The sequence below is a fragment of the Sipha flava genome, unplaced genomic scaffold, assembly GCF_003268045.1.
Source record: "Sipha flava isolate LNK unplaced genomic scaffold, YSA_version1 246_pilon_pilon, whole genome shotgun sequence".
Classification (NCBI taxonomy): Eukaryota; Metazoa; Arthropoda; class Insecta; order Hemiptera; family Aphididae; genus Sipha; species Sipha flava.
Window position 1 is genome coordinate 243,466 of NW_020272894.1, and position 18,986 is coordinate 262,451.

General features: G+C 34.3%; 1 protein-coding gene and 1 long non-coding RNA gene across 2 annotated transcripts in view; one reads left to right on the forward strand and one right to left on the reverse strand.

Moving 5' to 3' along the window:
* Window positions 1-6,807, reverse strand: part of LOC112684215 (serine protease inhibitor dipetalogastin) — a 25,991-nt gene extending 19,184 nt beyond the window's left edge. The window contains exon 1 of the mRNA XM_025555599.1: window positions 6,379-6,807. Within this exon, the coding sequence (XP_025411384.1) occupies window positions 6,379-6,448 (70 nt within the window). The 5' untranslated portion in view covers window positions 6,449-6,807. The remainder of the gene's footprint in view (window positions 1-6,378) is intronic.
* LOC112684216 lies at window positions 4,127-17,455 on the forward strand. The gene is made up of 3 exons (XR_003148674.1): window positions 4,127-4,758; window positions 14,887-15,697; window positions 15,785-17,455. It is a non-coding gene; the product is annotated as an uncharacterized LOC112684216 (long non-coding RNA).
* Window positions 17,456-18,986: the final 1,531 nt, after the last annotated feature.

Genomic DNA, 18,986 nt, shown 5'->3' on the forward strand with positions numbered 1-18,986 from the left:
AAATTAAAAATAATTGTTTTGGTATTTCTTTTTGACACAAACTATTTAGAACCCGGTACGATTATCGGTACATTTTTTTTTCTCCAGATAGTTGATTGGTTCTGTTTATTCCGAGTGTTGCTACATTATTTTCATCGGTAATCAGTACATAAATCCAATGCAAATAACGGACAGAAAATGTCCGAGAATCCGCCACATTTGTGAAGACGTCTCTGTCGGCAGTGGCTAATATTGGCACATGATGTGAGACAACGAACACAGAACTAAATTTGGCTTATAGACACACATCTGCGCTATGATTTAGGTTGGGACAAGAGATCGAAAAATTGTTGTAAACATACGTGTACGAGGGAATAACGGAACGTACGCGTATTACGTTCCGATAACACGTAGTTTTGCGCGACTGCGTTTGTCGACCGGGAAACGATACGCGCCGCCCGAGTGGCTTCGATTGCGTTCAGGTACGAGTTGCGTTAATCTCGCGTTGCACTGAGATTTATCGTGGTTTTTACCGTTGTCAGGGTTAGGGTTGTCGTTGTCTAAAGGTCCGTCCGGCGAATCGAGTTCTCCGTGCATCCCAATAAAAAGCGCACAAGCGCGGTGAAAGGCGGTCAGTGCGAGGGCCGAGCGATGGGCGTATAAGTGCGCGCGCGCATGTACTTACCGCCTTTGATTTTTCTGCACGACGTCGTTCGTGGTGTTACCTATTATGTGGTATACGGTACGAGTTGCTTATGTTATACCTGTACGATAACGGTAACCCACGACTCGGGCGTGTGTACGTGTATAATCGGTCGTCGGCCGATCCACGGCAGTGTTAATAATAATATTATTATAATTGAATGATAATAATATTATCGTGCAAGTACATACAATGCCCGTTGATATATATTTCGTTCCGCTCGCCGCGAAACCCATAGGGGCAATTAGAGTTGTATGTTTGTTTATTTTTATTTATATATTTTTTTTGTTATGACTTTATTTTTAAATTTGTATCTGTACCCATTATGTGGAGGATCGATAATTATTCGGAGGTCCCCTCCTCTATCCCCCACACAATTGAGATCATGGCGAAACCATGTTTTAACGGTTATCGTGTGGGTCCATCCGACGACCAGTAGCTACGAACGCGATTTTTGCTCCACAGGCCGACGAAAGTTTATTGAATCGACCGACCAACGGATTGGTCGTCGAAAAATTCCGGTTATTTGGCGATAACTAGTGTATTGTAATTACAATGTACTTTATCTTATGTCATTGTGATCGAATCTTATGTCGAACTCTCGGAAAAAGCGTACGAAGATTGGATCGATGTGAACTCACATCTCGATGTTGTAGAGGTTCCAACAAAAGAAGATATCTGTAATGCGATTATGAATCCTTAAACATTTTACATGCTGTCACTAATGATGAAGTAGAAAAAAAGCGAGACATCCCCACGAAATTGTAGAAGTACTAAGAGTTTTCAGAAGAGCAGTTCTGCACCATGCGGATGAAAAAGGCTTCGGGCAACATTCTTACGAAACCATGGTCATCAAGTTACTCGACGCAAAACAACAGATAAACGCATATTTTACTTAGCATATACATTTTTTTTTCGTCACAGTGTTAATCGGATACATTACACCTTGGCAGTGGCGTGGCCAGGATTTTTAAATGAGGGGGGCTAACCACTTTTTTGGATAAGTAAGGTAAGAGAGGATATGAGAATTCACCCTTAACCCCCCCACCATCTATCACTAAGTTTCTAAACGTAATTCAAGCATTTTTGTATAGTTTTAAAAATATTTATTAATATATAATTTATAATAATAATAATAATTATTTTGGTTTCAGTGTTCAGTCACTTACTCCACTCTGACAGCTGCATCCTCTTAGGCGAATTTCTGGCAAATTCAGTTATTATTTCACTTTCATCGAATTGCTCTTTTTTATTTATATTAGCCATAGCCAACCCATTCAGTCTGTTTTCCGATATGGTGCTTCTTAAAAAAATTTTTAAGCGATTAAGTGCTGAAAACGTTCTTTCCGGAGTGAAAGAGGTAACTGGTAACGTGGCGAATAATTGTAAAAGTATTTTAATGTTAGGTCGAAGATTGGTGCGATGAGAGAGTGAATCAAGAGCAGAATTCGGTTTTGGAATAGTATTTTGAGTCCATTGTTGCCTCCATATGAACAGGTCAGCTCTGATTGTAGATGAGGTATCATCATGGAGATCTTGGACATATATTTTAGTAGGTTTTATAATATTTTTATCGTCATACATATTTAAATTGGCCGGAATAAATCCTTCAAGTGGCATAACATCAATAAGCCTTTGATTAAAACGAGCATCCATTGATTCTATTATATAGTCAAGATACATTATACATATAAACACGGCCCACGGGGGGGGCTATAGTCCCCTTAGAACCCCCCACCCCCCTGACTACATCACTGCACCTTGGTCCAAAAATGTTCCTAATGAACGGCTTCCTCGCGTAACTAGCGCGACGCTTCGTCGGTCGAGAAATGCTGCCGGTTTCGATTTCAAAAGCCTATCATCGAACGCGAAAACATTGCATACCCATATGATAAACGTAGTGCAGTTTAACAATGTGAAATTGTGTCTACGTTTTCAAACATCGTTACGTCCCGTTAGATAAAAGTCTTCTTAACTGTATACGTGTAACAGGATACGCGTCTTGTTTTGGGTTCCATCATTTCCCTGCCGTGACGATTTCCAGTTACGCTATTTGAATATTATAACGTTATCCGCGCGGCTGCTGTAGAGGTCACCGGCGCCTGCTCGCGCCACCGACTGCCGGCGCGCGGGACGCGTCTCGAATCACAACCCGCGCGCGCGCGGTCGACCAGAACCGAAATTCCGATACCGACGAGAAGGGAAAAAAAATAAGAAAAACGGTCTCGAGTCTGCGGTGACGGTTACGGATGCGTCGTGATCGTCGGTCACGTCGATGGATTTATACGCGGCGTGTACTCTCGTTTCTTATGCACGTACACACGCGCGGAGGTACATAAAATATACATACGTCCGGCCGCGAGCATTATAATGACAAGGTCGAGAACCAGTTTTTTTTTTCTTCTTTTTTTTTTTTTCTTTTCCCCCCCGTACCTTCGGCAACCGTTGTCGTGTGTGCCCGGTAATCGGTGTGGCGTGTCGTGGAAAATTGGACGAGTGTGATCGGCGGGAAAGAATCGAGCGCGTAAAACAAAACAACAAATCGGCCCGAAGAAATATGGGCATCGCCATAAGTAATATTGACGCGTATGTTATGCGAGAGTGCGGTCTGACCGCACACCAATATCGCGAGCGATGCGGTTTTGACGTTCCGACGACTCAACGTTTCTGCTCCTCCTTGGGATTATTTTCGACGATTATCGTACACGTGTGCGCGCCCGCTGCCGCATTTATCGTCTGCACATCGTCGTACCCGTAAACGTTCGTTTTCGATTACCGATCGGTTTGATTGGACGCGCAATACCGTTCGCGGTTCATTCGGATACATTATCTCACGTATCGGTGGATTCTTCGCGTTTTCATTTCTGTATCAGGTAGACGTGATCGTATTTTCCAGTCCAGAACTTATTTTTTAACTGCGAACGTAAATATTAAAGCGTTTTACATATAATAGTATAGGTATTTTCAGAATAATAGAGAGAGAGAGAGAATACGAAATTCACGATTCGTGAAGCGAAGGAGACGCGTCCACGGTTGAGATCAATAACATATTTATCGTTTACCACGTACGAAGTTGTTTTGATTTTTTTTAAATTTCTTCACGTTCCGTTCTTGTCGTTGCGTGTTGCACCGGCGTGTTTATTTTTGTTATAACGTTTTCTGGATACGTGCAAGTTGCAAACGTTTCGATTCGTCTAAAATCGGGACGATCAACGGTTCGACAATTGCACGTGTATCGTCGGTCGGACGGCGTTGTACCCTTCGCGGCGGGGCTTATGCACGACGATACGCGCGCGGATTTCCGTCGTTCGACGTCCGTCCGGGTTAATTGATGATTTGGATTTATTCACGTCCGCCGAGACAACGCGGACAAACCAGTTTCCTGTCAGAGCCGTACGTCCATACATTCCGTTCGGTGCCCGTAAAGCTTTTTCTCTTCCAGCCACTGGCGCACGTCCATTTCCCTTCGGCCCGTCGGTTTATATAACGCGAACTTGTTACGCGAGTGCGTGTGCGTCGTATACACCATTCGTGTGTGCGCGCGCCTCATCGACCGCGTGCGGCACTGACGTCCACCTTTCGCCCATTATAATGCACGTACGTGCGACCCTCCTCGCGTGTTCCGCCGTTTCAATGGGTGCCGACGGTCGTTGTTCAGAGCCACGAGATCGCAACGAAAACGATTGGGGCGCTTTGTGCTCGCGCGGCGCACGGTAACATTCGCACGGAAACGTCGCAGGACTCGTCGGGGTAAAAAATATAAAAAAAAAAAAAAACTACACGTATTCGTTTCTAAATCGTATCAGTGCACGGTCTCGTGTTTACCAGCACACTGTACGTTTTGAAATCCGTCCCCGCGCGGAGTAGTCGCTCGAGCGGCTACTACACCGCAGTGCGCGACGCGATTTGATCGCGTATCTCAATGTCAACGCGCGTTAAATCGCGACGGTAAAAGTCTACGAAACGCGATCGAACTGGTCGTATAATAACGATCGTACCCGGATCGGGTTATTTCTTGGTTAAATCATTTGAAACATCGCCGTGTGTAGCAGTACGAACGTTTTAATTAGCTCAACGTAAGTGTAGTCGTACTTAAATGGTTTTGCGTAGATATAATTTACTATACTTTTGTCATCTACGGGACGGATAAACCGTTGACGTGCTTGCATCATTAAAATACCTAATCAAATGTGTTCACATGCATTTACATTCGTTCCGGTCCAACCTGTATTTTTGCTGTTTAAGTCCTATTTGCCTTATGTCGATATAATTACTATGTAACACAATTATCAAATATAAATAAGATCGCGTTTGGTGACAAATTTATGAGGTTGGGTTGCTCCATTAGACCAGAATCAGAATTCTTTTTTTGATCGAAAATTCTTTATAATGTTTGCTAACGTGTTATACACAGAATTTTTTTCATACTCATAATGTGTGTATATTTGTATTTATATATATATACATCACACCCTACAGTCTATCAGAAATGAACAAAGAAAATATATATTAAATATAAATCATTGTTGACAGACAGATGGAGTTCTTAGCATAAAAATTCTTTAAATTCTTTTAGAAATGACGGTACTATTGGTCCAGAATACTTGGTTGAACTATAAAATCTTAATAATTTTTTTCTCTAAAATTGCAACATAGTAGTGCTATATATCTACCGACATTAAATTTGATTTTATCTTATCTACTCCTCGGAGTAGATATATTTTGAAAAGCATATTTCATTAGATAAAATTATTAATTAAATATCTAATTCAATTAGCAGACCTGAGGGTTTTATGCTATATAAGGTTATGACTAGATTTTTTATAGTGAAGAAGGAATAAAGTTTATTTAAATTATTATTTTGTAGAGGTTAACTTCTACATACGTACTTATACTATATATTATTTTATTATATGAAATACTTAAATGTTTAAAAAATGTTATATTCTAATGTTTTAAGTTAAAACAATTAAATATCTATTATCTAAGTACTTAAAATATATATTACATTTATAAATTAGTTTATAAACTATAAATTAAATTAAATATTTGAAAATTTTATTAATCTGTCTTTATTATTTTTGGTAGGATAAGTTGTCTTAAAATATAGATGAAATCATTAATGGGTATTTAAGTATTAAAAATGTATTTTATTTTACAAGTAAATCAATATTATCACATTTTGTATAAATAATAGTGACCTGGTTTTTAATTGGATTTTAATTAATGATTACTACGACAAAGGATTATTCTATATAGATATGTACAAAGTGAATCTGAAAACAGATGATTTGTTTCTTTAATCGGTCATTTTATAATATTCAACGAGCGATGAGTATATTATTTATTTTTAGAAATCTTAATTAAGAAAATAACAATTTGTACAATCCGTATTTTAAAGGACAATAGAATGCATTTATTTATAATTTTCCTGCAGTGAAGGTATGTGAACTCTTATTAACGTTTGTATTATGTTGCTGATTTTATGTTACACAAGTTTTATACAAATTGCCGCAAAATAAAATATACAGACTATATGCAAACGATATTTTCAATATTTTTCATATGAAAAAAATCCTAGTACATATTAAACCATCTTAAACCATTAGAAATATCAACGAACGACATACACACAAATAAATGTAAATAGTAAAACGGTAATATAATTATTTAAACAAAGAGAAAACAATGCTTACCATGGTATATCAAACATTGGCACAGACACCAACAAATGGCAAGGTACTCGGTAAATCCGAGACTCTTCATTGTTCTTCAGGCTATATTCTCGTTATACAGATAACAGTAAGAAAATTGGATTACGATTTGGTTCGCGTACTATATTAATTGCACATTACACTAAACCGGCGGTGGTTATTAAGGCAAACGGTTTATGAAAAAAAAAAAATAAAAAAAAAATAATAGGTTCAGTTATGAAGTACAAGCGTGGTGTATACGGCGAGAGGCGTACGAGAGAAGTGTCGTGAAACGAATAAATTCGCGTGTCGGTTGTCCGCCGAAGAGTGTGTGCACGAGACTGCGTGTATGTGAACGACGAGCACCTGGAGCAGGGCCACAACCTACTGACTCCGTTCTACAAAATACTGGCGACAATGAACTGCACGAAAAATAAGTAAAGTAAAAATGCACAAGAGGAGAAAGGCGCATATAATATAGTTGTGTCTGGCTGTGCGGAGGGAAAAGTGATTGGGGTAGGGGAATGCACGGCGTCGGGAGATGCAGTCTTCATTTCTCTCTCCGTCGTCGTTTTCTTACTTCCTATTCGTCTTTCTCCGTAACTCTAACACGGCCAACGGGTTGTAATACACGTGCATGCATACTTCGTATCGGTGGAGCTTAGATGACCTTTCCCGAGCAAATCCATCGTGATTAGTTTCGCGATTGTTTCAATGCGATGATTATTGTCATTATTGTTGTGATTTGTGATCCATGGGCCATGACTAGGCCGTTCGGGAAAACAATGAGTACATGGTTTCTTTTATTGCGAACGCGAAACATTTAAAAAAAAAACAACAACGACCGTTTGAAAAACGATTCGTATTTGCTTGTATTCTCGATGTAAGAAATTAGTATTATCAAAAATCATGACGGCTTTGGTTCACATTTCGTACAATTTATATGTCCTTATGAGACGATCATCAAAATGCGTAGATAACTATTATATAGGCTGTGGTTTTGCACACCGATTTTTATTATTGTTTCGTATCATTTTATACTAAATTTGAGACATTTCGATTTTAACAGATGCTATTATCATACGAGCGCGAACACAGAAATAATGAACTTATTTTGAACTGATGCAACAAGTCTCTTCTTGATAGAAATTCTTAATGACGAATTTGGTTTTACTGTAAAGTTTTCTAATGCAGATTAATAGTCCGACAAAAAGGAAGTGATTAGTATAAATTAATAATATTTTATAACCGTTTATATAGATTCGTTTAATTTACGGAAAAAACAAAAAGTATAGCTGAATTTTATAATAAGTATATTTGTTCATAAATATTTTTGAATTTCGTATACTGATATAATTAAAACAAGTTTTTAAATGAAAAATATTGGCATCCAGAATAAAAAAAAACAAAATATTAAAGCAATGTTTTGCTTATCAACGTATATTTATCTTACATTAAAGTATAATCTTCGAGCATTTTGAAATGCATTATTTTACTGAATTGTTGTTATAAAGGATTTATATTCAGTTGTGTAGTTATTTAGCAGTTATGTTTAATGTTTTGATGGACTAAGTGTAATTCTCTAGTTAAGTGATTTTTGACATACGTGATTGATTTATACTGATGAATATTTATTATATTGCATTATTACATTATAGTAGTCTAATGTGAAAGCTTAGGCCAAATATTCGGGTCAAAACGAATTGAATTATTAACAGGATCATTAAGACTATCTCTTTTTCAGATGAGATGTATACATTTTAAATTTAATAATAAGCTTTCTCTATTATTATTGCTTAAACTGTAATAATAGCCAAATGAGAAGAAATATTTAAAGTACAAGTGTGAGTGAAAGAAAAACATGCATAAACAAAAGTATATTGCATTTTTGAAGGCTAAAGCTTTCAAATATTAAATTAAAAACCAATTGTTGTTAGTAACTTATGTGTACTATTTTCATACAATTTATTTATTTATATATATAAGTAATAAATTATATATTTAAATTGATTTTAGAAATCATTTTAAACTGCTATAAACATAATTGTTCTTATTGTTTTTACCTTTCGAGCAGTAATAATTTATAAAAATAAAAAACCATACTTAAATTATGATAATAATACATATATATTATTATATTATATTATTTATTAAGATATGAAATAGAAAAAAATATGTTTAATACTAAAAAGATAGCAATGATGATAGTATAGCCTTCATATTTTAAGAATAATAAAAAAAAGGAGAATAACACGTTTCTTTTTAATAGCTATTGGTTCACGTGAACCCACGACTTTGGATTTAAAACTAATTCTCACGATTTAAACTGTATGAAAATTATATACTTTCCCTATGATACAATTCATTTTTGATTTGTAATTTCCTGTATTATTGTTGATCTAAATATGTGTCACACAAATTTTATTTTATTAACCTTAAATCATAGGTATTTATACTAATTTTACTCAAATAGTACACTTTAAGTATAGGTTTTCAAATACAACCATTATCATTGATATACAATTTCTATTGTAAGTAACATTATTTTTTTTTACCACAAATGTATTTTATTGTTAAAAATGGGTAAAAATTATATTCTACATTATGATATATATATATATATATATATATATATATAAGTTTTCAAGATTATTTCGAGGTTTATTAATTTATAGAGATTACGAATTAATTAATTTAATAACATTAAATTTTTAATGTTAAATTAACATTTTTTTTAGCAGTATCTTGTCGGTTTTCAAATTAATCAATCGTGATTTAAACCAAATATTTTTTTAATATTTTGTAAATTTTTCAACTTGAACACCTTCATTACTGTATTACTATTTATTCTCATATAAATATATATGTATGTTTGGTGTGTGTGTGTGTGTGTGTATAATTATATACAATAATTATTCCAATATATAAATAAAATATAACTACATGCAGCATATCATACAGGCATACATTTTTTGATAATAATAATAATAATAATAATAGAAAAAAACAATCAATTTTACTCAATTTAGTAGTTAAATTTAAGTTTTCATCACACCAAGATGACTTATTACTATGACCTAAATAACTTAAGTTCATTAAATTGGAGGGTCGTTAATTTCCTGTTCCTGTTTTAATAACGGTTTAAATCAATTTAGCTGATAAAGTGAGTTAAATTTTTACATACCTACTTAAATTTTCCATAATACCTTAAAATTATATTGATTCAGGTCGTAGTTTAAATAAATTAAAAGAATTTAAATAAATAAATAAATAAATATATATATATATATATATAAGTATTTTATTATATTAAATACGTGTAATAATTTTTTTTGCAAATTTTGATGAAAATTAATCTCTTTATAGTTCGTCATTATTTATGAAAAAAACAAAAACAAAAAAATTATAATATTTTATCTAATTTAAGTTAACTACATGGTAATATTTAGAATATTAAAACAATGTTTTTTTTAAGAATATAGTATAATTATAAACGACCAAACACATAATGGTTAAAATTTAAAAATTCAAACGTGTTATAATTATAACACTAAGTGTAAAAACATAGGTTAACAATACTTTTGTTGAAATTAATTAAGTATAACAAGTTCTAACGTATGATTTATAACGTATTACGAACAAAAATGAGTACAAATATAATGTTTATTATGTCTTTATTCCATTAATTATATTTCAGCTAACAAATTATTGAATTATAAGTGTTTTAAGAAATACTAGTAAACTTGTTAATTTATTCAAATTAAAACATAATTGATACGTTAAAAAAGATAATTGTTTGATTACTTTGATAGATTACTGCGAAAAAATGTGACATATGCAAATAATGAATAAAAAAACTAATTAAAAATACATTTTAAAACTGAGATAGTATTATGATTCTGATGATATTTTAATATATTTTTTTCGAATTTAAAGACGCCCACTATAATAGCCAATCAAATTATTATTATATACCACCCAAAACCTGTTCTCATTTAGCTTTTTTAGTTCATGTTATGTGATGAATAGGTATCAGTTGTGGTAATTATCGCTGTGGCCTTTAGCGTTTAAAATCACACATTTATAGCCCTGTGTAGGTTGTAGGTAGACATTTTGATAATTGGCTGTAGGGTTCAAAATAATTTCACTATTGGTTTTAACATTAATCAAAAATTTAAATAAATGATTATGAGTTTTTTAAAATATAATAAAATACTGATAAATCTTTAGTCACCATTTAACAATGTCCTAATAGTATTAGTAATAGTTGATTTTTAAAACTTAAAGGGACTCAAAAGTTATTTTACGTTTTATTTAAAATATTGTGTTATAATGATATAGTTATGTATATAGTATGTTATAATTGATAAGTATTATTTTATAATACATTGTGTATTTATTTTAATTTTATAACTAAGGATTTCAAATAATTTCACTTGACCAATTTAATAAATTGTAAACTTTATATTGTTAAAAATTTTAATTTCAATATATTTTAGTAAAAAATATTAAATATTAATCCTTGTGACATTTATTTATATTATGTAGACAAGAATATTTAAAGAATTAACAACCTTCATACGAAATCATCAGAAATATTTATAATTTCTTACTAATTTGTCATTTAAAGAACTTTTTGGTCAACATATTATTGGTGATACATATTGAAAAATAATATTTGTAGTGGAATATTGGGACAAACGCTTCTCACATAAATGCCATAAAATGTTATAACAAAATAAATGTTCTCCCTTAAGAATACACTTTGGTGAATTTTCTCTGCGAAATTAAGTACTGTAGTTATTTATACACTGTTCAATAAATAAACTAGAATCAGATATGAATTATGGAAATGTGTAAGATGAAGATACAGAAATAGATTCTAGTTTATGACAATTTATGATGCATGTCTGCATGTATTTTATAATTGTTTTATTCTTATTTTTCTAGTATATAGGTAAGTGATGATTTAAAACAATTAAAAGATTTATAATCTGAATAAAATTTAACCATCCATATCGTATTCGCACTTAAGAACTGAACACGTTTTAATTAATTACATGATAAATTTAAAATAGATTGTACATGTAGTTATAAATTGGAAGATAAATTCCATAATACGATTATGTTTTTGACAAGAGACCTAAATTCGGATAATGTTCGGAATCCTTGTTAATTATTGCTCGAAAGAAAATGTAGTAACGTCGTGATTAATTTAACGAAGTAGTTTAAAAATAATTTATTTTATACGTGTCTATGCAATATGCACGCGTGTTTACTATTTTAGAGTTTTTAATTTATGCTTATGAATAAATTACATGAACACAGTTATATTAAGCAGCAGTATTTTTCTTTATAAATTTAAATATGATTTATAATTTTGTGACTATTATGTAAAATTAGTTTTTTTGTACAATTTATAATAATATCTATGAATAAATCAAAGTAAAAACTGCATTCTCACTAATAATCGTGTGGTTTTCAAGGTTGTATGGTGTATTATATTATTATTTATAAGTTATTTCTTAATGCACTTGAATATTATTTTTGAATGCATGTAAAAATTTTTCATCATAACATTCGTCGATAAATTGTTTTCATTAATAAAACAGCGTACTGGCATTTACATAATTTTATATGTACGATAAAATAGTTCAACTATTTTATCGTACATATAAAATAGTTCAACTATTTTATGTAATAATAATCATGATAATCTCTTGACTCCAAGAAGATTGAAATCTTTACGAAAATAATGTTGACAAGTATAAATATTTAATAGAATGTATTTATATTAAATACGATTCGAAATATGTAATGATAGTTAAATTAAATTATTTTTTATTTCAAAATTTTAGTTGAGCGAAAATAAAATATTAATTTAATAATGATATAATTATATAAAAAAAAAACCAATTTAAAATGCTCCAATATTTTTTACGGCATTTTTTAAATTAGAATATAGATACAGATGATACTTGAAAGAAATATTTAATTAATAGTGAGGTATGTTTAAAGTTTGAAAAATTACATCAAGACTTTCTTAAATTGAGTTTCACTCAGAATCATTTTTTAAATGCCTTGATTTGTTGTTCTTTTGGAATAAAAAAATAACAATAGAACATTGTCTTGTATCAAAGAAAGTAAAGTGAGACGAGTTCTTAACATTTAATATTTGTATAATCTGTAGACGGTTGTAGCGCATTTCTTTTTAAGGTATAATTATATATTTTATTGTATTCACAAGCTTAACAATTCATTATTTACGTGTTTATATATAAATTACATTATATTATTTATTTTATTCGTTTATGTACAAAAAACTTAATTTCATAATAACATTTTTCAGAAAGAAAATCTTATCATTATAATTTTTTTCCTTGGACATTATAGTCTTGTAAAATACAAGTCTAGTGTTCTTGTCATTTTTTATGTACGAATTATTTTTTATTATTAGTATCATTGTATATATCATTGTCGAAGGTCTTACACTATAATTCCTTAATAAATATACAACTTAGATGGTGATATAAAACGCAGGTTACTCAACTCCTTTCTTGGTGACATTTTAATATAGGCCCATAGTGTAATTTGTAGTTTTGCCTGAAGGGAAGGGTATTTTTACAACATGTTATTATTAAATAAATAATTATTTTATACATATGTTCTCTAAAAAAAAAATTCCAGTCGTTAAATGTTCTCCTTATTAAATTAAAAATTAATCCCTACCGAACATCGTATTATATTGTTGTCGAGTCTTCGAGGAAAAAATATAATCAACATCAGTGGTATACTTATGGAGAGGGGGAAAAGGAAAAATATTCCTTCTTTTAGTTTTTTTCTTTCTGTAAATAATTTGCAGTTCTAATATGACTTTTGCCTTTTATGAATGTTCAAAAATCTTGTAAATATATGATAGAAGATAAAAGTCTTTCCTTATTTTATATATCCTGATTAAACTACTCTACGAGTTATGATTAAAAATGTGTTAATTTTAATTCTAAATCAATCAGTAAATATATAACGGTTCCTACTTAGCGATCCAATCGAAAAAAAATTATTTGAAAATTCAAAACAGTCATAATATTTTTTATTGCTTACAGTACAAGAGTATTGGTTTTCAGATGAAAGACAAATAGGGCCAAGAGTACCGGAACTGTAATAAACTATAGGTTGTTTTAAAGTCATGTAATGCGATACTTAAATATTATCTTATTGCCTTATTCGGTAAAAGAGGTTAACTGCGAGTAAAACGCAAACGTCTAGCCTCGTCGTAACACATTTTCCGCCAGTATTGTTCCATTTCGAAATGCGGGCAAACGACGTTTAGGATGAGATGACGACAAAAAGGAAGGGAAAAAAGCAATCGCCTATAGTATTTGTAGAGAAAGTATGCCGTATCGTTATAATTCACACAAATCAATTAAATGCCTTAAAAAAACGCATACACGCACACGTAGACGTACACATACACACACGTACGCATAACCGTATGTATTTCCGGGTTAACAGTTATAATATTGCGGGAAGATGTCGGTGTTATGATCAAAGAGGTGTCGACAGTTTCGAGAAGTCAAGTGCTAAAGTGGCAAACCAGTTTTTGATGTGTATTGAAAAAAAGTCCAAGTTATATTTATCTAAAAAAGGCATTTAAGTGATATCTTTTAAAGTTGTTTAATTTACATAGATGAACACGTTGCACTAGATTTGTCTACAAACAATACGCATACAGAAATTTATAAATAGTTATTAAAATATCGGACTCAAATTTATCAATAATAATGAAGATTATTGTGTATTTCGAATGTTAAAAATTTTACATTACCTGAGATTATGATTATTACGAATTTATTGATATATATATATATATATATATATATATATATATATATATATATATATATATATATATATTGTAGATTGTCAGCCGTTAAATTGTGAATGTGTCACATTGTAGAGACATTTTCGGTATATTTTGAAGAGTATATATAAATTAGTAATTAGTAATTTTTATAAACCAATATATTCAAAACAAACTTATCGATTACATTATTTTTAATTATTTGTTCAAAACGTTCTAAGACAGACTGTAATAGTAAACATAAATCGAGTTTCAATGTTAATTCATATAATTGTAATATAATATGTTATCGTTTATACGAGTATGTTAATAAAAAACGTTTCTCGTTCAAACATCGAAGAAGAAGTCGTTTCTGAACAATGGACGTTTTTCAATTTTAAGTATAATTACAAAAAGAGTTATTGTAAATCAGCGAAATGCACAAAACACAACGTGTAATGCGCGACTAATTATTTCTTTGGTTCGTAGAATACCTCCAGAACGCATCGTCGGTGCGCGTAGGACCTCGAAACGATCGTATAGGCGCTAATCCCTGTTTTACGTGTGCGCAGTGCGTAGATCAATCAAATCGTTGACAAATTGTTGTAATTGTTATTGTTATTTTTTAATTATTAACTGTTTTATTTTTAACGATGGTTTTCACTTTTTAGAGATGTGTGTAACCCTATTGCGTCCGGTAGTACACTCACGTTATTCGCGGCGCCGGAAGCAGTATTCCTGCACCGCCGTACGAGCGCGAATCCGTGGTGACCGCGTGATCTCTTCGTCGCCGCGGCGGCGATGACGTAAAAGCCGAGAACCCGGTGTACGTACATTGTTGCAGCAATCGCATGTACCGGTAACAATGGTCGTACAATACCGCGGTAACGCCGGCGGACGATTGAAAGGGAGAGCGGCGACGGCGACGAAAAACAAAAATGTCACGCGGAGAAGAAACCCGAACGAAAGTAAACGTCGCGTGAAACGATTGCGAAACGTGCTCGCGACGTGCACAGAAAACGTCACGTTGTCACCCGCCCGGCACGTCCGTACGCTTTTCGGTCCATCGTTACGGCCGCCGCTGCCGCCGCGCACGGTTCCCGCTGGTCTTTTGTCTCTCGCTCGTCACCGAACGACATTGCGCAACAACGGTAGCGCGCCTTTCGCAACGTCGCGACGTCCCGCCGACTTCGGTCGCAACGATAATTGTCGTCCGGAAACCCCTCCCGACGTGTCCGTATCCGCATCGGGTCCCGTACGGCTGCCCATTCCTTCGAAGGCGAGACCGCATCGGATCCAAGTCCGGAAGCCGGCGGGCACGGACGTATCGGTTCCCCAATGACATTTTCCACTACCGTTCGCACGACCGAAAATGTTGTTGACGTGCAAAATAAACGAATACAAAATAAATCGAAAACAATTAAACTGATCGAAACTTGTGGTTCGAACTCGAAGGGAACGCTTTTCACACATTCCGCTCCGGTAAGTTTTACCTGGTTTAAATTGATCCGGAGATTTTTTAATAACATTACAAATGTTTCGCTGGTCTACAGTTGTTTTTTTTTCCAGGTATTCTCGCTGCGGAGCTTTATACACGAGGTCAGCCTGTATCTGCTTCAAAATGTCCATGGAACTGTAAACGTTACGACGAGCAGCCGAGTTATCGGTGCTTAATTTGGCGTGCAAAGATTTGTAGCAGTTCGTGGTCTGATCGTCTGTACTCGAGGGGGAAGTGTTAGTCGTCAACGTGATGGGCACGTAATCGAAAAATGTAGAGAGTTTCGGTGAGAATAGCAATTCGTTATCGTAACGGGATGCAATATGGTCACTTAATCGATGGCAAAGTTACTCATCCGGACCCGTACGGAGTAAAACTCTTAACGTCTGGTGGGAGCCGATACGGTACCATCCTTTCGAATAAGGTACGACCAGACCAGATACGAGCTTAGCTCAGTTGGTATACGTATCAGCTATTGTTAATGTATTATCAATGAAATAATTTACTTTTTGTTATCATGTAATTGACACTAACATGTAATTAAGATATACGTTGTATACCATTTTATGCACATTATTTAAGTCACAAATATTTCGAAGAAGATAAATCTCACTCTCAAATAAGCACCAATTTTCGTACCTGTGGACAATGAACACGGATAGTAGTGCGAGAACGCTTAGCGTTTTAAAATATTGGTTAGTGTAAATAAGATTTTTTTTCCGCGAGAACGTTGGAAAAATATCTAGCTCGTATAATCAACGGTGGAAAATATTCCGTTGCAAAAGATTTAATTTCTTGTCATAAATATCGTTACTAATGAGTTGAACCATAATAATTTTAAAAAGAAAAAACTTTACATCACGTGATGTACTCGTCGTCACCTGCAGCATTGAAGTATTGTTTAATTTCGCAATTTCGCAAATTGACATTTGGAACTCTACATTTTGGTTTTTAACCGAAGGTTTGACGATTATTTTATGTTCACTGAAAAATTTAAATACGAAAATATGTACAAAGTACCTATTTAGCGTTCTGCACTTCAGATACGTGTTCAGAAACATCGAGTGAGTCACAAATAGCTATATTATTAGACTTCAGGTATTTTCAAACGCAATGTGTTCAATCCGCGTACAACTTCATTTTGTTGTTCCGCATTCATTTCGAATTCGTAACTTGACTGCACACATAGCTAGACCTATAGAAGATAGTCCATACCTGCGGGGGTTAAATACGTACACGCACCAGGCTCCGATGGGTGCACGGTGTTGCGGCGATTTTGGTCGGTGCCGGGACACACGCGTCGATCAGTAGTCGGGAGAAAGTGACCACCGGGTGCAAGTACCGCCACCGACGACGTCGTTTAATCGCGATGCCGTGTTTGTACACATCGCTTTACACTGTAATAAAACTAATTACGTGCCCGTCGGGCGTTCGTATTATCAACGAACGTACGTGTAATTATAATGTACTGTATTTTTTTTTTTTAACGTGATACGCGTCTTAAAGTGTGTTTTGTTTTTTTCTCCAACCGCGGATCGTCGAATAACGGATTTCGTGCACTGTGGCCCTAGTCGACAGCCTCGGTTTCCGTCGGTGCCATATTGGACGGGCGTTGACGATAACGTGCGCGAAACGGGGAACGGCCGCATGGAATAAAAAAAAAAAAATCCTCGGATGAGCCCGAAAAGCGTGAAAAGCGACGTGCGCGCGCGTCTCACATTGGGTGGTGGCGATCAACGGTAGGGGCGGCTCGTTAGGGGAAACTCTTAGACTGCGCCTCTCTTTTATTAAAAAAAAAACGGTTTCTTGTAAATAATAACTATTTAAAAATGTATAAAAATATTTTTATTTTTATTGAAAATATGTTACAGCGTTTTCTATATTTATTATTATAAGTTAAAAAATACAAAACCTATAAATAGTTATTTCGACGATGAAAACACTATTTTAGTAATTTCGACGACGGTCGCCGTTTCAGTGACACTGACGTCCGACAGGTTCAATCGTAACATGTAATAGTTAGGCTTGTTGGACGGCTGGAGCCGAGGAGCATAATCCGCGTGTTATAGACGCTATTGAAACTGAATTCACGACAGTAATTCCGTGCCATCGCACCGTCGTTAATCTCTGTAATTCGCAGATAAAAAAAAAAAATGCAGAACTGAATCAGTTTATAAAAAAACTTACCATTAAATCGAGTTAAAAATATTAATTAAATATTAAATTAAGTATTAAGTATAATTAATATTTCAATAAAAGGATTTTTCTTGTTCGTTGTTGTATGGAGTTTTATTTTACCCCAGAATATTTACTACGAGCCGTTACTGGTCAACGGTCGTGGACAAATCGGTCGGCAAAACTCATTCGAGTGGTGCGCGCGAGGGGAGAACGTCTTTCGGAGATGAAACGTGCAGACGGACCTCGGAAGGCTCTCGCGATCGACTTTAACGCCCGCGTACGGTAAACGGAGATTCCGCGGAGATTTCAACGCCGCTGGAAAAGCAGCATTACATATACGTCCGCGGCGGCGGACCCGGTCCGAATCGAGATTGTAAATACGCAATATTATAATGTGCGTTTTACGATGTGTCACACGCGCGCTCGAGTGTGCGTTCGGATGTCCGCCGGCCCGAAGGCGTACACGATAAATGTATTAAGTACGATGTATGCAAGCGTACGTTGCGTTCACGTGTACTTCTATGATATGGGAAAATAATGTGTGCCGTCTACCCGATCGGTCGTGTGTGTACATGAAATGTAGTATAAGTGTATAATAAACCCGGGAGGCGAGAGCTTTCCAAAGAAGAGAGAAAAAAAAAACTAATCGATCTAATCGTGGCGTGTATGCTAATTAACGACCGTCAACACTGACGAGTTCTCTCTTTTTCTCTCTTAAGGATCCGCACGCTTAAACACTCGGAGCTACAACAGTCTCGTTATACTTCACGGCAACAATGATATATATATACACGTGCATATATGCGACCATATGCGGCGTGCGAATTAGCGTACGATTTTAGTCGTCATGACGGCCGTCCGTCAGTCACAACATCGTCAATATATTATACCGTTTTTATTCGTACGGCCTGATTTTCCTCCATATGTCCCTCCCCCCCCGGCGACCGAACGTTGACCGGTACGTGTGTATCCGTCCGGTTTCCACGCCGCGCGCGTCGAGAGAGAAATTTCCAAATTCGACACCGCGGGCGCGATGAAAAACGTAGTAAACGCAAACGTGATGTCGTTTTCTTTCTTTCTATTCTCCTTTTTCGG